This window comes from Sylvia atricapilla, chromosome 5 (genome assembly GCF_009819655.1).
Source record: "Sylvia atricapilla isolate bSylAtr1 chromosome 5, bSylAtr1.pri, whole genome shotgun sequence".
Lineage (NCBI taxonomy): Eukaryota > Metazoa > Chordata > Aves > Passeriformes > Sylviidae > Sylvia > Sylvia atricapilla.
Genome location: NC_089144.1, coordinates 3,491,080 through 3,511,776, shown reverse-complemented (window position 1 = coordinate 3,511,776; position 20,697 = coordinate 3,491,080). Strand labels below are relative to the sequence as shown.

Genomic DNA, 20,697 nt, shown 5'->3' with positions numbered 1-20,697 from the left:
CTGGCGGGACGGGGGCGAGCGCTGTTCAATCCGGGGAGGGGGAGGCCGCCCGTCCTCTCCAGGTAGGGCCGGCCCGCAGCGCCCGCGCCGCGGTCAGCGCCCGCTGTCACCCGCGGCCGCGCTGCCCTCAGCCGGGCTGCGCGTGGCGGCGCGCCCCGCTCGGGCTCCGGCTTCGCTGCGGCCCGGGGCTGTCGGGGACGCGGCTTTTTCCCCCGCGGGAGCCCGGGGACGCCGTGCCACCGTCGGGGCTGCGGGACGAGGCTGCGAGGTGGGGCCGGAGCGGGGCCGGGCCGGGGGCTGAGGCGCAGGTGGCGGCGGCGCGGGAGCGGGGCCGTGCTGGCCGCGGCCCTTGCAGGGGGCGTCGTGAGACCTGCCGAAAACAATGGGAACTTTCCTCCTGCGCCGGCGGTGCCGCTGCCTCCGGCCTGCCCGGTCCTAGGAAGTGTGTGCGCGGGCTTGGCGCGCTTGTGCTTCTCCAGTGACAGCGAATTCGCTTGTTTTAGCAGAAACGAGCTGCTGGATGTAGAAGGAAAATAAGTCGTGCGCACGGAAAATGCCTCTGAGGGACAAGTGTTGTCAGACTGACCACCATCACCATGGATGCTGCGAGGCAGGTGTGTGATGCTTCGGCTGTTTTGCACATCTCCCTCTTTAAAAGCCTCTAGAAACTGTTGCGAGGGTTGCGAATGTATATCCTTAGTGTCAGCTCTAGGTCTAAAAAGTTTCTGTTTGGATTTTGTTTGGAAGTGGGGTTTTTTTGTATCCTTGTACTGTTGGCTTAAAGTGATTTCAGGAAGAGAACATTTTGCATCCTGGATGTGGGATAATCCTCAGGCCACCGCATGGGCATTGGATGCAGTGGGCAGAGGAAGGCAGGAAGTTGCATAAGACAATTGACTGTTTTGTTTCCAAAAAGTGTAGTGTTCTCAGGTTTGAGTGTTTTGTGGGTTGTGGTTTGTTTTTTCTTTTTTTTTTTTTCTTTTTTTTCTTTTTTTTTTTTTTTTTTTTTTTGTACAGTAGTGTTTCTGGCCGTCATTTGCATTTGTTGTTTATATTTTTATTCTGTCTTCTTTGGTGAACTGTGGTGAAATTGAGGATCTTTGTCTCAGAGGAGAAAAACCCCACCAAGTCTTAGAACAACCCTCTTCATTCCATGCCTGAGTGATGCAAAAGGTGCCAGGAGTGGAAACTGTAATAAATATTAAAGGTGCCAGGAGTGGAAACTGTAATAAATATTCTGAAGGTTCAGCCAACCTTTTAGCTGCTTCTGATACTATTCTGCCTATTGTAATTGTTATTTTTAAAGGCAATTTTGTTTCTTTTTGCCTTGTTATGGAGTTTACTTCGATGCTTTCAGTTATGTTTTTGAAAGGGAGATGCTATTTCGATGCTTTCACTTTTGTTTTGAGAAGAAGGGCATCAGTTTGGGGAATTAACAGATAAAAGTGTGAGCGTAGTGACTTTGATTATTAGTGAAATATAATTTGAGTGTAAATATTGTTCAGTTAATAGAAACATTTCTCTGTGTTGATGATGAAATAGTTTTGAGTCGTTCTAATGCCTCAAAGAAATGAAAATGTTTTTCTTGCCTGACAAATTAACAGTGACGTGTTAGGTCTGCTTTACCTGTGTTATTCCTCTTGATGTCAGTAGGTGCTGTACATGCACATTAGAGGCTGTAAACAAACCAAAATGTTTTGTTTTGGAGTGTAGGGAGTAGACTAGAAGAACACAATATGTCATTATCTTAGAGATCCCCAAATGATGAGCTGATTTGTCATGGTTGTTATGTATTTGTGTATATAATAGTGTATTATGGGGCCAGGATAGTTGAGTGGAGTGTTCATTCTCTTGTCCTTTTTTACACTGTTTTGCTTCCTGATGTTCTTTTCAGCTAGAATTTATTTATAACCTTTTATCTTTTAGCTCAGTGTTCCTGTCAGTTCCTGTCAGTGTTCCTAAATTTGTTTAGTCTTTTTCACATATTATCTCTAAATAGTTTTATACTATGCCTCAACTGGCCTTTATTAAAAATAAATTTCTTTGACATCTCAGTGCTTCATTTAGAAATGAAAACCTTAAAATGTAGTTAAGATCAAACCAAATGGTTAAGGTGGGAGACAGTTTATGAAGTGCAAGGCTGGCTGTTTAGTCAATAAGAAATATAAAAGAAGACCTAACTACTGATTTTGCAAACACATGCATCAAGAAATGTTTTTATTCCTTTAAATTTGGGTTTCCCTCTGGGCAAAGCTTAATTGCCACATCTATATACAGCAGTAGAGTGCTATTAATTTTCATGTGCATAAATATTGCATATTGGAATGGCTAAAAATTCTGATTAATATATGTTTTAGTTTCAATAGCTTTTGCAAAGAATATGATGTGGCGTGAAACCTCAGAATTGAAGTATTCCGTCAGCAGTTTCTTTCAGCCTGAAGAGTTTATTGAATGTCGTTTTTGTGGTTAAAAATACTATGATGGGTTGGTTTTGGTGTATGCTATGAAGCTATGCTTGTGCTTTTTTTTTTTTTCTCATCATTGCTGCTTTAAATTAGCTTCAATGTTTTAAGTGCATGCTGGCAACATTGAAGCCATGTAGTGTGCTGTGAAGTGTTTGGTAACGCTGGTGATACAGTATTTGGTGATGGTCTTTTGTCCATGTAGTTTGGTTTGAACAGTGGGAGGCAAGTAGATTGTTCTGAGGAATTACTTAAATTGATGGACATTTCTAGTGAGTTAGTTTGGTACTATATATTTATATGTTTCTGTGTTTGTTACAGGTAGCTTTGAATACATTTTTTTTTTTAAAGTGGTCAGAAAGTATCGTGTCTGGAAAATTCAGTGTTGACTGTTTTTTAATTCAATGTAAGTGAAAATTTTAGAGTAAGGCTACTTTCACTGTAGTCCTGGCTGTTCTTTTTAGCTAGTTTACTGTCTGTATGGAAAATTCCTAAATCACAGAAGTCACCTGAGTGTTTTCTGATGGCTTATTATCCTTTTATATATTTCAGTGCATCTGTTGGAACCTGGTGATCCTCCATTATTGCAGCAGCCTCTGCAAACATCAAAGTCTGGGATTCAACAAATCATTGAGTGTTTTCGATCAGGTAGGAAACCTTGCCTGACCCTTAAGAAGTTCACTGCCTTGTGGAAAGAGTTATGTTTATTCAATGTATTAAAATAACCAGCACATGACTTAATGCATATTTGCAAAATATTTGTAGATTTTTGGAATTCGGTGTTCCTTTTAATAAGAGTTTTCATAGAAAGTGATGAAGATGCAGATACTGCTATATAGTCATCCTTCAAAAACCTTAATTGTTAAGTTTATTGTTCTGCTTTGTGTCATTTCTGCTGCTATTATCAATGAGTTCATCATAAAACTCCTCAAGTGAAGAAGAAACTTTATCTTGAATGTCTTAAATTGCTTTATCATATTCCTTTTAAGGTGTTCCTTGATTGATTTTGGGAGTTGCACTACATAGCAATGAACAGCTAAGCTTTTGGAAAAGGCAAGCCAGGGGTGATTGAAACCTTCAGTGTTTTCAGGCTGTTTCTACACTTCTGATGTGGCAAACCAAACATTTTATTTTACAGCTCTTGGTCTAAAATGCTACTATATATATGTTTCTAGGGGTTTTTTTTGTTTTTTTTTTTTTTTTTTCACATAGAGCTTTTAAGTATATGAAATATGTATAAAAACACTGCTGCTGTGCAATGGGATGTGTGTCTGGTCCGAGTCTTGTAAAAAGGCACAGTGTTTCAACAGTGTTTCAAACGAGCATTTCAATAACTTAAAACAAAAACAGGATGTGAGATTATTCATTAGTAATCTTTTTTTTAGTTTGCTTGAGATTGCTTGAGGCCTCAGATATGTGTGACAGTCTTTGGCTTGAAGCAGATTAATGGAATATCTACTGGTAATAGCACAAACTAGCTGCAGGTACTTTGAGCTACTTCCAGATTGTCCTCACTGGCAGGTGTTAAACTGAAAAACTTACTTTGATATCATCAGTCACCTGCATCAGGGAGGTTGGACAGAAGACAAGAGGACTTAGACAAAGATTTTACTGGCTAGTTTTGAGCAAGCAACATTTCATTATGGAAAGAGACTATTTGATTCTTGCGGTAAAGGAATGGAAATTTAAGACAGAGTACATAGCTATTGAAGTAATTTTATCGAAAGCTTCTGTCATTCAAAGCATTAAGAATAAAAAAGTGAAATTAAATCTTTTTTTTCTAAAAAAAAAACCCCTGTTTGCAAAAGGCATAAATTTAGGTATTTCTAATGGAGAGATACTTATGATTGGTGTTCTCTACTGATTTCTTGTGACTTTGAAGTTATTCTAGCATCAACATTTACAAACATTAACAGAATTTGACAGGTATCACCTGCATTGCCATCAGTATTAGCTGTAACTACAAAATAGAGAAGACTTCAGTCTGTCTTCTCCAGTAAGCTGGAGGCAACATATACTTTCAGAAGATTGACTTGTTGCCACAATCTGCAGTTGGTGAAGAATAAGGAGATGATTTCGTTTTCCTCTGGGTCCACAAAACCAGTGGATGTTTTAAATTTTTTTTGCTGTTTCCAGAAGTTTCTGAATGTCTACAGTTTAATTTGAAAGGACCATTTATTTTTCTTTATTGCCACCTGTGAAAAGTTTCACAGTTGCATAAGGATGATTTGAAGCCAGAGTGGCTACCATGGCATATAGTATGATCTCCAATATACCACAAATCATTTATTCTCATCTAGTAATTCTTAAATCCAGTAATTTGTATTGGAAAAAAACCATTTCAGTCCTGAACAGGAGACTGAATACTAATATAACAGGGGAGAGAATGAGGAGCCTGTAAGTCCCTTAATTGGGTAATAGGAGAATTTTTTTTTTATATTTTTGAGACTGAAGTTTGTGGCTAGGGCATGCATGAACAGCATGGAATTTTATCTACATGGAGCATCTTCAGTTTTGTTCAGCTGGGTTTTCTTTATATGCAGAAATTCAAATATTCATTGGTGAGATCTGAGTAAACAACTTGCTTTTGGAAGGAACTCTCTACGATTTTTATTTGTTCTTATATCTAAATATTTGTCCAGTAGTCTGTTTGTAAAAATGCAGGTCAAATGAAGGTGAGGTTAGTAACACTTGAAGGAAGAGCAGTGGATATGGCTTGGGAAGGCATCTAGGGGACAGAGCCTGTGGTAGCCTCAGGCAGTCAAGTTTGGATACCATTTTTAAGGTAATGAAGAAGACACTGTCCTTTGTGAAACTCGGATTTAAAAAGCTTTGTAGTACTACTATTGCACCAAAAAATAAGCTTTCTTGGGAAGGCCCATTTGTATTGAAGAACTAATGCCTATTATGAAATCACTAATATTTGAAAAGTTTTAATTTAGAAAATAGTTCTACAGTGTGACTCTGAGTTTAATCTTTGAAAGGAATTCTTAAGAGAAATGTGATGGGATGACAGAATACTTGACTTTGTAGTTCAGCTTGAAGAATGTCCTGCTGCTGCTGTTCCATAGGTGCTTGATATTATTTATTCATGGTCCAGTTTTGTTATATTTTTTTTGTGTTTGATTCATTTGGGGTAATTAAATTCTAAGAAAAATCAAGACAGATAAAGTTGCTGAATTCGGTTAAGTAGTGCTCCTTTCTAATTTGGTGTGGGTAAGCATCATTTAGTAATCTGTTGCTAATTTTAGGCCTTACATTCATAATTTCATGAGATGAGAAGTGAAGGAGTAAGTTTGAAGTGTAAGAAAATGACAGGAGCTGAAATACTTTAACAATGCTACATCTAACTGTGTTTGTATACAGTGCATAATAGTCAGGAAAGCTGGCATATTTTATCATGCTCTCTATGTTTTAATAATGTTTTCAGATTTAAGTTGTATGTATTTTCCTTCCATGAGACTGAAAATATGCCTGCATTTCTACTATCTTGCCTAAGTGTCATCATCTTTAGACTTGGGTCCAATATTTACATGTCGTAACATTTCTTGACCTGTTAGTTATTCTCTTTGGTCTCTTTTATGCTTTTTTTGCCTTACCAGGTGCCATTTCTATGTGAAAAAGCAGTATGTGTCTTGTTTTCTTAGCACTGTAGGATAACCCTAAAGAAGAAATACTACAGGCTTCTTTAAATGCTCTGGGTGCTTATTCTTTCCTATTGGGCAGTTGTATTGCAATAACTAAGTACTGTAGTAAGAACTCTTTCCTGATGTTAGGTGTTGGTTTTTATTGTAAATCTTTCTCTGTAAACTGTAATGTGTGTAACTCTCAGGGGGTTTTTTAATCTTAGTCTTGTCTTCACAGTGAAATTTGGAGCATGTATCATAAACTTAGACTACAAATGAAGGAGCTTTAACAAAAGATAAAATGCTTTTGTAATTATTATTCATGCTCTTCATGGGATGATGTGAATTAAGAGATGAACAGAAAGCTTTCCTTAAGTGTAATATTTCTTTTATTACAGGAACGAAACAACTTAAACATATCTTGTTAAAAGATGTGGACACCATTTTTGAGTGTAAACTGTGCCGGAGTCTCTTCAGAGGATTACCAAATTTAATTACTCATAAAAAGTTTTACTGTCCTCCAAGTCTTCAGATGGATGATAGTAAGTCTTATTCATTTAAGTGTTTAATAAAGCTATGTGAAGTTGAAAAACTTATCTTTCTTTACCATTTACAGAAACATACCTGAAAGGAAAATGCAGAAAGAGATGGATCTAAATTTCTGCAGTAACATACGTGGATCTCTTTTATGTTACTGAAGAAGCTACAGCAATGAACTTTATATGAATTAACAACCAAGAGCCATGCCAATATCATAATTAGATAGCTAGTTTATACATCTAGCCTTTCAATTAAGTGTCACTCTTAACACTTTCTATTCCCTCTTCCCCTTTTTCTTTCCTGTCTGTCTTTTACTTTGAAAGATACCAAAAACATGTCAGAAGACTGGGAAACTAATCTCATGGAAAACAGTGGCTCTTATAGGATGTTTCCGTTTTAGGCCATCAGAGCTCTGATGGACTTTGGGTGCTCCTGTGGAGTGACCTGGGTCAATATCTTTAATATTCTCCTGTACTAAGAAAGCCTTTTCAGTGCTTGTGTCATGGATGTAGTCTTTTGTTCTGACTCAGTATTAAACAGACTAAATGTTTGCCCTTTTATTTAAGGATCTGTGCTTAAATAATGCTTACTCTTTTTCTCCTGCTTCACTTCACTGTGTGTGCTGCTTTAACATATTCTATGTGATCATGCCTAGCTCAACCTCTTCGTGATAGAAAAATAAACTTTATTAGTAAAAGAACAAACTTAAATGGTGAGGAAAAAGCCAAGAACTGTATTTTTTAATGGAAAAAGAAATTTATTACAGTCTCATTCCAGTGATGACATTTTGTTAATCTAAGTAAAGTTGGTGTCAGCTGAAAGGAGAAGGTGAAAACACTGGTCCTGTCACCTTTCTCAAACGAGTTTGCTTGGCCAGTTGGAGTCACAGAGCTTCTTTGTGAGTGGGGGTGACTCGTAGTTTCAAAGCAAGGTTAGAAGTGTATGTAACTTTAGATGAAATAGTTTCTAAGCAAAGTAACATTACTCTGAGGAAAGACTTTATGTCCAGCACCTGGCATTCTCACCTTCATTTAACTTTCTGATTAACTTTCTATGTTAATATGAGATAATGTGCAAGTAACAGACAAAATAACTTCCACTGTTCACTATCAGAGGTGCAAATAAAAGGAACAAAACTACACACTCTGAATTAGACTGTATAAATACTTGTGCTTTATATAAAATTGAGTATAGTTATTGAACTAAGTGGGAGTTTTGTTATGAAATAAAAGGTAGTGGACAAGAGGCAGGAATAAAAGTTCAGCACACCATGGTGTAAAATTCGTGCACTCAATGTAGTCACGAAGTAGTCTTAAAAGGTGCTGTAAAATAGGAAGGACTTTTTATTCTTGGTAAAAACTATATAGAGAGGCTCATTTGAAACTGACTGTAAAAGCTGTTAAAAATTCAGTGTTAAAAAATGGGGTTGGAGCAACAAAACAGCCTATTTTTTTGTACTGACACTTTCCATGTATTGCTGGGTGTGTGGAAGGAATAACTCTGACTGTGGGGTTTTAATTAGCAGTCACCAGGACTCACATCTTTAAAATTATTCACAATAATTTGAGCTGTGTCATCTCAGTGCTTTACCTTTTTGCTCTAGGACCCCAGCTTCCTAGTTGTGCCATTGCAGATGCTTTGAGTGTCACACTGGGAACTAGAGCACTGAACTAATTTGGCATTTCAAAAGAGAGTATTACTGAAACCTGTAAAATATTATCTACTTATATCTTCATGCACTGCTCAGGTTACACAGATGTTTCATTCTTTGGTAAGGATTGTTCAGAATTCACAGAGAAGAGCTTATTTCCAGAATTAGGTTCCTTTATTGAGAGTGCCTGTGTCCCACAGTGGGAAAATCGGTTTTTAATGATACTTCAGGCTTAGTTGCACACCTGCAGAACAAGCTCAGTCGAATGATGTTATTTTTGCAATTGATACAGTTTTTTAAAGACCAGCTTAATTCCACTCATACAAATTTTTAGTTCAGGTGGCTTTCACATCAGTACGCCAGGAGGGTTATTTCCGATTTCGGCTTTTAATAAAAAGGCAACTTGTAATGATTACTCAAAGCCTCTGAGTGTTCAGAGAGTACAAAAGAGGATTTGTGGAAATTTGGAGACTGAATTCACATAGTGGTTAAAAGCTACTTTGAAATCTAAATAATTGGAAATTACCAAATCATTAAAAAGTACCTTTTTTCCTCTTTTCACAGACCTCCCAGATACAAAAGATAAGCAGAGTCAAGCCATAAATGACCTTCTTGAAGCAATCTATCCAAGGGTAGATAAGCAAGAATATATCATTACATTGGAACCTATAGAAACTAACCAAAATGCTGTATTTCAATATGTGTCAAGGACTGATAGCCCAGATGAGAACACAGAAAGTAGCCATAGCCCCGATCATGCTCCAGCACAGATACAGGAACCCAGCACTGAACAACCCAAGACTGTTTCAGCTCCAGCCCCAGTCCCATCTGGGGAGGCTGTAGAATTACCTCCTGCTGATCCTGTTACCAACAAGGTGATACCTACTCCTGAAGAGCAGCCACCAGCAATAAATCCTGACTTGGACTCTCTGGATAATTCTGATTATGGCCACCAGTTGATTTGTTGCCTCTGTAGGAAGGAATTTCATTCAAGACGCAGTGTACGCCGGCACATTCGAAAAGTACACAAAAAAAAGATGGAGGAGCTAAAGAAGTACATAGAAACAAAAAAGAAACTGAACCAGTGCTCTGCAAAAGGACGAAATAAGAATGTTCTTGTAACATTAGGCAGAAGTTGTCCTGTGTGTTATAAATCATTTGCCACAAAAGCCAATGTAAGAAGGCATTTTGATGAAGTTCATAGAGGATTAAGAAGGGATTCCATTACTCCTGATATAGCTACAAAGCCTGGGCAACCTTTGTTCTTGGATACAGATTCTGCTAAAAAATCTTTTAAGACCAGAAAACAAAAGTCGTCTTCAAAAGCTGAATACAATTTAAGTGCATGCAAATGCCTTCTGTGCAAGAGAAAATATAGTTCACAAATAATGCTGAAAAGGCATATGCAAATTGTTCACAAGATAACTCTTTCTGGAAAGAACTCTAAAAGAGAGAAAGGGCCCAACAATGCTACCAATGGCACAGAAATAAAAGTTGAACCAGCAGCTTCTGTAGAACCTTCACCCCCTTCCATTGCGCTTTCTCCACAGAATGAATTAAAGGGAACAAATCATTCAAATGAGAAAAAGAACACACCATCGGCACAGAAAAATAAGGTTAAACAGGACCCTGAAAACCCTAAATCAACTTCTAAATCAACCAGTAAATCAACCTGCAAATCAACCCCTAAATCAACCCCTAAATCAACCAATGCATCTGCTGCAGGTGGCCAGCAAAAAACCAGGAAGCCCAAACTTTCAGCTGGCTTTGACTTCAAGCAGCTTTACTGTAAACTCTGTAAGCGCCAATTTACTTCTAAGCAGAATTTAACAAAGCACATTGAGTTACACACAGATGGAAACAATATTTATGTTAAGTACTACAGGTGTCCGCTCTGCTCTTACGAGACGCGCCGCAAGCGGGATGTGATCAGACACATCACCGTGGTTCATAAAAAGTCCCCTCGCTACCTTGGGAAAATAACTGCAAGTTTAGAAATTAGAGCCATAAAGAAGCCAATTGATCTTGTTCTAAATAAGGTGACAAAAAGAGGCTCTCAGAGGGAGGAAACAAAACAGATTGGTTCAAAACAGGATGTCACCTCGAATTCTCCCAATAAAAAGTACGAAGGAGCTGATGTTGGCATTGAAGTGAAAGTGACGAAAAACTTTTCTCTGCACCGATGCAATAAATGTGGGAAAGCATTTGCCAGAAAAGCTTTTCTAGAACATCATAAGAAAACCCACAAAGCAAATGCATCTCATTCACCTGAAGAAAGTAAAACCAAAGGCAGAAGTACAAGATCTAAAGCTGTTGTCTGGTGAGGAAAAAGAAAGTGTTTTGTCCTTTTTTTTTTTTTAAAGAAAACCCCAACAATATACCACTGCATTTCTTTTGCTGTTGATGATTTATTGCCAAAAACAGATTTTCCCATAGATTTTATGGTTTAGTGACTTAAATGCAAAAGTAGATGTCAAATTTGTTCGTTTGTTTGGTTTTTTTTAGCATTTTGGAAAAGAGTTTAAATTTGTCATTGTAGAAAGATGGAATGTAGATTAAACTGTACTAAGTCAACTCTTAAAACTGTCTTAAGGCATCTCTTGTAATCAAGCTAATATACATACATATTTAAAATAGTAATTTTTTAAGATTAACAATAATTTTGTTCGGTGTGAATAAGTTAACTCATTTAATTAACTTTGCTGTGACCACTTGAAGAAGTACTAAAAGTACTAAACTAAAAGCTGATAACAGAAAAAAATCTCTATGAACTTACTGGAATTAGCATTTGTGAATTTACATTTTATTTTAATGTGTATTGCCTACACACTGTCAACAAAAGTGCATAGAACAGATTTTGAAAATGTAATTTGGTTGCTTAATCACTTTGATTTAAAATCATTATGGGTTAGGTGCCTGCAAATACTTCTGAAGTCATCCAATTCAGAATTTCATTCTTTTAATGCTTATTTATATAAGCCCGGGTTTGGGGACTTGCAGTCATTAAATTTTTTAAATTGTTCAAATCTTATCAAAGTTTTTTTGCTTTAAGCATCTATGTGTATTGAAGTCTGGCCTAGAATTTTCTAAACTTCTGCTTACATGGTACTCTGGGATTTTTTTACACTTGGAGGGGTTGTATTTGTAGTTATTCAGTTTTCCACAGCCTTCACGTTAAAGGTGGCCTATTTTTAGAGGACCTTTTAAAAAAAAGAAAATATTTGTGTGCAGTCACTTTGTCTTTCAAAATGACCAACTAATTGCTGAAGGTTGGGGATTGTACAAAAATATGGTGAAGAGAGACTGCAGTGATACTTGTAGTAGTTTTGAGCATCCTTATTCTGAATCATCCTTATTCTGAATCATCTTTCTAACATATTTGGTAAAAAGAAAACTAAGTATCTGTGCCTTGTTCTGTATTTCAACTCTGAAATGCTATTTTCTGGGAGGTGATTTGATTTGAGTTCAGCTTTCACAGTGAATAGCCACCTAGTTACGTTAAATTGTGATGTGGTGCTTTTGTGACTTAACAATAAATCCTGACCAAATTAGGCAGAACTTCAAAAATGAACTGAGTGGAACCCTGAATTATGCTGAATTCTGGAGAGGGAGTGACTTCTGCATTTTGAATAAGAATTAAAAATTTAACCTTTTAAATTATTTATGTTGTTTAGTTTAAACCAGAATTATATGGGTAAACTCAAAGTTTTAATTTATTCCCATTTCTCTTCAGATAGGTGCAAGTGATGTTCGGGAAGTTTGAAGTTCATTTGAATGAAAAAAAGACTTGAGTTTGTTGTTGGAATTGCTAATTCTTGATAATGGTACTAATAAGGAGGAAATACTTTCATAAGCTGTTTTTTTTTTTTTATTTCTTATTATGTTAATAATCATTCTGACTGCTTGTAGGACAGCACCACTTCCCAAAACACTGAAATAGTTGAAGTGAAATGCACATGCTTCTAAATTAGCAGTTACCTCTATGCAGTTGTAGTTTGACCCAGTATAGAACAAACTTCCTGAAACTGAAAAAGTGTATACCAGAGACAAGTTAATGAGCAGCAGCTTTGGAAGAAGGTGATTTTTTTTCCTCATTTAGGAAATCTTCAGAAAACTCATCATGCATATACTGGTCCTCTCTGGTAGTACTAATTGATGGACAGCTCAAGCTTTGATGTGATATCCAACTTTGGTAAATGTTGCGTTATATCCTGTTTTAAATTTGTTACAAATGAATGTATGAGAGCAAACAATGTCGTGTTTATTGGCTGAATTCTACTGATTTTTAGTATTTGCCGTAAATTCAGTTTGTTCATATTGACTAATTGCCCAGTTCAGGGACATTCTGAATTTCACTGTGCTGAAGTTACTTCAAAGATCTCCATTTTATTTCCATATGTGGTTGATAGGAAAAAATTTGTAAACATCTAGGAAGTTTACAAGAATATCCACATTCCTCTATTCTTTAATTTTTTTAAAAAAAAATTGTACACAAGCACTTTAATGATAGTTGCAGTTTATTTTTTCAGTTTATTTTTGAAAGATCAACACACTAATGTTAATATGAAGGTAGTGAATATTTGCTGATGTATTATAGACAATCTGTGCACAACCACTTATAATGGTAGCTTTTTTTTCATTAAATATTAATAAAAAAGGGAGGATAGTTTGGGAGAAACTCAAAATATATTTTCTCTCAAAATCATAAATGACCACTATGGGTATCACTTGACTTTGTAATTGGAAGATGTTTTAGATACCTTTTTTTAACCTTTTAATCAAGATTGTAGTGAAACAGTTGCATGCCTACCATTATAAAGTTCTTGGCAGGTTTCATGCGATCATGGGTTTTGTTTGGGGGTTTTTTTGTTGTTTGGGGTTTTTTTGTTTGGTTTTTGTTTGTTTATTTTTTATTTTTTTACCTTTTAGAAAATATTTTGTTTAGTGATTTGTGTCAAATTGCTACAATTTGAAAGGTATTGTACATCAGAAGAAATACCATGTTTTTTATATCGGTTCACTCCCTTACTTAGGGAGGTGCCTCATGTTCATATATACTTTTTTTGTATAAAATATATCTAAATGTTGATCACAAGATCAGGAGTAAAAATGCTTTTATGGATAGAGAGAACTATTTGGCCCTGTTAGTGCATTGCACTAAAAATACTGTGAATGGGAACTGAGATTGTAGCTTTGCTCAAAATGTTCTATATTGAATGTACATGCTTTTGTTTGGATAAATGTACTGTATTTGATGGAAAATAAAGCAGACTGGAAATGATTTTTTTAAAGTGGGCATAAGCAAAAAGATGATGTGTTTGTAAACTTGGGATATCTCACTCTACAATCGGAAATGACGTCGTTTGCGTTTTGTAAAGTTTTATTTGTTGATCATTGAAGCTAGTTGTTTGTAATATTCTGTTGTAATAAATGTTGTTGGTTTTTTTTTTTTTTTAATTAAAAATTTGGCACTTGTGGAGCAAACACTTCACACTGGTGGTCAACCCTTGTTGTATTTTTGGCAAACGCTGCTCACACTGGCCTTTTGTTCCTTATAAAGGATTCTCTTCCTTAACTGAGGAACTCTGGTTGTTGTTACCCTTCTAGAACAAAATACTGAAGAAGATAGGCTATGCTGAGGGGATTTTTTTTTTTACAAGAAAATAGGATTACCTAGATTTCTATTGGAAAGAACATTGATGGCTGCTGAAAGTTCTTTGTTTCCATGGTTGGATATAAAAAGGAACTGTCATAACCATTGCTTATTTTTTCTAATAAAAGAAGACATTAGGCTATTAATGTAAGTGCGTTTTAAGTCATATTACCAAGTACCTGCAGATTTAAGATTGGGAAATTAAAATGCAAACATAGGGATAGAATAACTGCTCATTTCTCACTTTATCCTTCTGGTTCTGCTGTCTGTTCTGGGTAAGTGTGTAATCTGCATCTTGAAATACATGAAGTTACTCCTATATCAAAGGTATGCTTTTTGCTCACCAGCACACTGGATATGAGTTTCTGATTAAGATGCAGGCTTGCATCACTGATGGGGCACATTGGTTTGGCTTATTTCACTTACACTAGCCAAAGACAAATGTAGCCTCTTTTACTGGACCTTCAGAATCAATGCTGAGTCTTGTTGAAAGAGTTTTTTATTAAGAGTGAATGTCAGATACTTATTGTTACAATTCAGGACAGCTCATGTAATGACAGGTAGAACCTCGATTTCTTCAGAGGGCTTATTAGCAGAGTTTATTGAAAGGAAGATTCTTTTTATACAGTGTTTGGGTACAGTGAATAGGACTGGTCCTTCAGGGCACCACCTTTTTATAAACATCTCTACCAGTAAACAAGTTGGAAAAACACCGGGGGTCAGGAGGGTGGTATCTACAAGGATTGTTTTGGGTTCCTCCTTAGGATTTCCCAGGCCAGACTGAGAGAGTTCTGTCCTTGGCTTTCCACAGGTTTCAGACTTCTGCCTGGAGCCTAAGAATCCATGTTCTGACCACTGTCAGTTCCCACAAGATATTTTGCAGAAAACTTTTGGGATGATCTAAACATTTTGTATGCAAGTTTGTCTTTTTTATTATTATTATTTTTTCCTTTTTTTTGGGGGGGGGGGGGGGGTTGTGTGGTTTGGTTTTGTTTTGTTTTTTTTAAAGTGGTATATGTTTTCTAGTGCTAAGGCTTGAGGGGTTAGCTTTCAAGGACATGAACTCTTATTTGCCAACAAGGGAATCTCACTGATATGGGTGACACCAGGCTTGCTAAAGTCCAATACACTGATGAATCATCTCAGAATCATCTTTTCTTTGATTGTCTCTCAGATGAGGTTGTTGGTCTTCCTTATTTTATTTTTTCACTCTTTGTTTTTAGAATGGTTTCTAGTTTTATGTTTCACTCATCTTTTCTGTCTGAAGTGTTAGGCTTGGAGTCCTTGTAGTGCTTGGTTTCCTCAGTTTTGCAGGAGAATAAAGAAATCTGGCTTAGATAGCTGGTGGTCATTACCACCATTTGTTTTTGATTGGATTCTCTTGGGATGAATTTATGTCTGCTGTGTGAAGGATTTGTGTAACTGGTCGGGCCCTTGAAGTACTTACAGAATGAGGTCAGTTTTGAGTGGTGGCTGAGAGAACTGTGGGTAGGTATCATCATTTCCGCTTTTTACGTCATTCCCTTTTGTTGAACAGTGAAATACAACCGAAGGTAGAGCAGTGTGTTGTTTGGAGCATGATGGACCCTCAATGATTTTATTAATGGAGGAGCTGTGGTGTTTGTACTAATGAGGAGACTGGCAAGAGGGACTGCTGGCTGGGTGTAAAGGTTCTCTGCTCATCTTGAAAAGGGCATCAGAGGGGAAGCTTTAGTTCCCTTTTCTAGGGAGCTTGCTTCACAGTATCCATCAGTTACAGTCTTAAAGTAGTAATTTCATAGACACAAAGGTGGAATATAATTTGAAAAGCTAGTTATTTGCATTCATTCATCCCTTTGGGTATTATCAAGATACTGGTAATCTTAATAGAAATGTTGTATCCTTGAAATAATGTCTCAAATTAGGAAACAATATTGACTTTGAAAGATTTAGTGGGAAATAAAGATGAGCTGAGCCTTTGATAGCAGGTAGACCAAATAAAATTTTCTGCAGAACAGATGAAACTACATATTGTTTCACTGCATTGCCAGGAACAGTACTGTCATGATTGTTTCTAAGTCTGGGTGGAGAATTTGCTTTTTCATCTTGCTCTAATATTACTCTTCAAGAGTAGATTTGATGGTGCTTTTGCCTCAGTTATAGATAAGATTGAGGTTGTCTGTGTCAATAATCCACGGCACTAAATTTGTTAGCATCTGATAATACTGCTGTTTTTTGTTTTGATGCTTTCCTGCTGTTTCAGTCTAAGACAACTCAGATATACCTGATCTCATCAAAAGCCTTTCCAGTGCTAGCTGGTTCAGTTCTCTTGGCTGAGCTGGATTTGCTCTTTCACATTCCTTAAGTCTGAGAGTCAGCTCCTTTATGAGGGGCAAAACAGACTGCTTTGATGATCTCCCACAGCTGCTGATGTTGTCTGAAAGGGTTGAGTGGGCTCGGTGGCAGAGCAGAGACCAAAAAGCACAGCCTAGGGTTTGCAGCAGTTCTTATGTGTACAGGTGGTTACATTTTTTTTTTTTTTCACTCTGTTGCTCAGATGGTTTTTTTTTTCTCCAGGATGTTGTGGTTTTTGCAGTTCTCAGCCTGTGACTTTCTGCAGCAGACAAAGGGATTGGTTTGAAGTTACTGTCTTGTGGTGGGGCAGGTGGGGTGAAGCTTAGACTGAAACAGATGTCTAAATTGTAATCGGTGACCTTCATGACATACATCTAAATTGCAACTGCTACTCACTCTTTGAATAAACAGCTACCTAGGAATGAACAGGCCTAAAAAGGACACATCATCCTTTAAATATGTAAAGCTGCATTTTCCATCGAAAATATATTCAATATATTGACAGATAAGGACATCAATAATTTGTCTCAGGTATAAAAGTGGTAATAGCTTTCCAAATTCAGTGAGACATTTCTCTGCATGGTGTCAAAGTGGTAGTAGATTAGGTAGTGGCTGGGTTGCCAAGGCTTAGCATTGGGTGTGTCTGTGCTGTTTTAGAGTACTTGTTTCCATCAGTGTAAGCGAGGAAAACAAAGTGCATGACTTTGTTGACCTTGCTCAGAACTGAACAGATTGTGGCTTTGGTCTTTTTTATTAAATCTCTGTACATAAATATTACCATTTGCTTCCTCAGGGAACACTTGCATGTGTGAACAAATTAGGCATTGTAAAAATGGTGTTTGACACTGAAAACGTGGGAGGGACTGGTTTCTTAAGTGTCAGTAATGTCCTGAAGCTTGGGCTGGAATCGGTTCAGTTTGTGCAAGTCCCTGTTTCTGCAGTATAACAACATGCAAACACCTCATCAATTGTACTTCATCTGGCATTTGCTATTCTGAGTTACTATTTAATTATCATTATTTCATGATTTTAACTCCAGAATTTGCTTTTCTGCTGTTCAAGGTGGTACTGGATACATTCCACTTTGAAGAGTTATTTCCAAATTTTTGTTTTCAGGAAGGTGTCTTTCATTTTAGTTACCTTATCTGGGTGCAGTGGTAGGATGTTTGCTTTCCTTGTTTTCTCTCTCTGTAGATGTTAAGGCAAGTAACTGATCACAGCAATGCAGAGCCAGGGACTCGGTTATGTTTTGACTGAGACTTTCAGAAAGAAATCTTGTCTTGGTGAAAAGTACTGAGAAGTGTGGAGGATGCCTCTGAAACTCTGAGTGCCTGCACAGCTGTGGACTTGACCCACAATGGTTGGAAATGGCCAGCAAACTATTATTAGAAACATTCTAGGCTTCAAAACAAGACTGGTAACAGACTAAAATACTTCTGCATCTTGAAGAGCAGAAAAAACCTGTTTTTATATCTTAGAGCTGATTTTCTCATCTTAGTAGATTGTTTGCCTACACCAGTATAACTCAGGGCAATGTAATCCAAAAGTAGTAGAATTCCTAATATATTTTAAACATTTTTTGAGGTCTAAGAATTAATATATGAGCAAGGTTCTGTTAAAGAAGGAAAAGATAAAAATCTGTCACTTTGATAGCTACATTAGCTACATGACAATTTTCTTACTCTTTCATAAAAAAGCCTTTTCCCTTGTGGAATGTGCTTGCTGTCGTTTTTATGTTTCCACTACTCACCTGTGTAGTTCCCATTTCAATTTTTAATATTTTACTATTTGGCTGTGGTTGAGTTATCCCAAATTATCTATGTGCTTATCATGTTAGCTTCTTTAAACCTCTAATTTTTGAAGTAGACTTTTTTGTTTGTTTCTGTTTTTAAAGGTGCTTTAAAAATGCTTTGCATTTGAATATTTTTGGGTCAGTCAGTGTTTTTAGTTTTGTTTTTTTTTTCTGGAGGATGAGGTGATCCAAACACTACTGAATTGGGTGTTCAGGTTTTGGTTATGGAGTCTTCTAGAGGGTGATTTTTAAAAAGACAAGAAGAGATGCAGGCAGGAACAACGTGGATCCTCTTATATTTATGCCTTTAAAAATAGATTAGATAAACCACTGCCAGAATTAATATTTCTCTCCCTGCACTAGGCACCTGATAAATGGCTTGAGAACTTTAGGCCCTGTCCAGCTCTATTTTCTCACTATTTCTGTGTGCCTGAATTAGAAGTGAAGTGTTTATTTTTCTCTTGTGATTTTTTTTTTATTATTTTTTTTTCTTTTTCATTTGCTGTGTGGTGCTCTTGGATTGTTTTCTCCTCAGTTGTTAAATTCCTGTTTGGAGAGGTTGAAGGTAACATGTAGCTAAATTCAAATCATTTTCAAATCCTGGTTTCTTTGCTCCTAAGGGGCTTGCTGCCTTTGGAGCTACACTTCATAACTTTGGAGCAAAAAAATAATCAATCAACAAATTACATTAATAAGAGTAACAAGGTAACTATGGCAAGACTCATGAAAGCGCTTGAGGCTGGTGCTTTTGTTTTGAACTGCCTTACATTAGGTGCATGTGCGATAATTCCTACAGCGTTCACTGCCTTAAAAACAATTCTTGTCTTTGCCTTGGTATGAAGAGTGAAATGCTTTGGGCAGCGTTTTGTGTGTGGAGAGAAGGGCAGTGGGGCTGGAGTTGTTATTAGACATCCTGCTCCCTGGACCAAGGGGACTTTGGAAGAGGAGTCAGAAGACCCTGAGCCTGGAAGAAATCTCCGTTTTGGAGCGGTGCAGCAGCAGGAGAATCTTTCTGTGGAGGTAGCTCAGGGTGGGTGAGGAATACGGTTTGTCACGTTTGCAGCGGCTTTGGAGGAAGGGAGCCTCAACACCTGCAGGGGGTCAGTGCCAAGGAAACCCAACAATGCCTGGAGCACACTTTGCTCCTTTTCTGGGATGGAAAGGGTGAAGTCACCCTGAGCTAATGCTGCTGCTGTGACTTGAGGAGAAGGGCGTGTAAATCAGCGATGTCAGTTTAGTGAAAAACGAGATTCACTTTTTGGTATGTTTTAAGAAATAGGTTTTAATAAAAAATAAGACAATTAGGAGATAAGGAAAAAAGCAAAGTACAGCTGGCTGGGTGACTTGGCATTTAGCCAAGTCCACAAATTGCTATTTCAGAGACTTTCTTTAAATACCCTTTCTGTTGTATCAGTCTATTGAATATTCCTATTTTTCCATAACCTAGTTTCCATATTCCAGGGACTGTTTTCCATGGCCCCTCCTTGGGTCTGCCTTTTTAGAGCTTGTGTATTTCTTGGCTGTGTCTTCATCATCACCTCCAGCTTGGGCCTTGGTCCGTGCTGTCTTCAGATGGGAGATGCTGATAGTTGGTGTATCAATAGCAAAATCTTCTCAAAATGTTCACTGGATGTTATCCCAGCCAAACAGACAGTTTAAGCATCCTATATCACTACTACCACTGTGCCTAATTTTCTTTCCTAACAGCAGAAATAAAAACTTACATCCTTACCACAAAGTTATTAATCATATAGCACACATCTTGCGAAAAGCCAACTTTATAATAGTCCTTTATAACAGTTTGTTCCGTGGCTGTTTGCCATGGAGGCTGGGCCGCCAGAGGGCAGCTCAGGGCGGCCCCGGGACAGGACGCGGGTGTCCCCAAAGGAGACGGGTCACTGCCAAAGGATGGCCTCGGACACTGCGCTCAGCCGCTGGTGGGAGCTCTGTAAGCAGCCCCTGCCTTGGCACATCTGTTTGAATGATGTTTGTGAGGATAAAGCTTGTTTGGTGGCACTAGCTCTTTGTCCCCAAGGCTGAGGAACAGCTGGGGACAATGCCTTGTATCGAGGTGACTTAGCTGTAGCATCTACCAAGATGATCTCTCAAAATTAGCGCATCAAAAGAGCCTGTGCAGCTCAACAACACTTAAGCTCCTTTTTTTGTTTAGTCCCTTACTGAATATCTAGAGAGGAATTGTAATTTTCTAATGTCTTTCCCTTCCTCTAAGGTTTATTTAACTTACCTTTATATTTAAAAAGCAAAATGCTGAACACAAAATTACCTCCACTTTTAAAATGCAGGAACTTGATCTTGGGAATGGTGGAATACATATAGTAAATAGAGATTTCTGTGCTGTTATGTTATTTAGCATCTGCTAACGTGTTGTTTTCAGACCTGCAATCCTATTCTATATCCAGACTTACTGTGGAAAGGAGAAACATGGGTCATGTCTACAGATAAATACCATCTCTTAGTATTTTAGTATTGACAACCACCTAATTTCAAGTTAACAGAGCTTCTGCCAAAAGATGAAGGGTAATATTAATGGAAAAGCAGTTAGTGTGTTTTCCAAATGAGCATTTGTATGATTTTGGTGTATTATTTTGTTTTGAGGTGGTGGTTGTTGTTACACCTGG

The 20,697-nt window shown here is 37.5% G+C and overlaps 1 protein-coding gene across 2 annotated transcripts; it reads left to right on the top strand.

The window, feature by feature from the left end:
* Positions 1 to 509: 509 nt before the first annotated feature.
* Positions 510 to 13,783, top strand: ZNF800 (zinc finger protein 800). 2 transcript variants are annotated; one of them, XM_066318586.1, is made up of 5 exons: positions 510 to 614; positions 3,015 to 3,110; positions 6,487 to 6,630; positions 8,844 to 10,599; positions 12,013 to 13,783. In XM_066318586.1, coding segments are annotated over exons 1-5 (2,058 nt in total). In that variant the 5' UTR covers positions 510 to 553; the 3' UTR covers positions 12,014 to 13,783. The 2 variants fall into 2 exon arrangements, with proteins under 2 accessions (XP_066174683.1, XP_066174682.1); XM_066318585.1 differs by having other exon boundaries at positions 8,844 to 13,783.
* The last annotated feature ends 6,914 nt before the right edge of the window (positions 13,784 to 20,697 follow it).

Excerpts from the sequence above, each read along its gene's own strand:
- ZNF800 (XM_066318585.1), top strand. The coding sequence starts at position 554 with ATGCCTCTGAGGGACAAGTGTTGTCAGACTGACCACCATCACCATGGA. Across the intron at positions 615-3,014 it reads CCATGGATGCTGCGAGGCAG|TGCATCTGTTGGAACCTGGT; the intron begins GTGTGTGATGCT and ends TATATATTTCAG. Across the intron at positions 3,111-6,486 it reads CATTGAGTGTTTTCGATCAG|GAACGAAACAACTTAAACAT; the intron begins GTAGGAAACCTT and ends CTTTTATTACAG.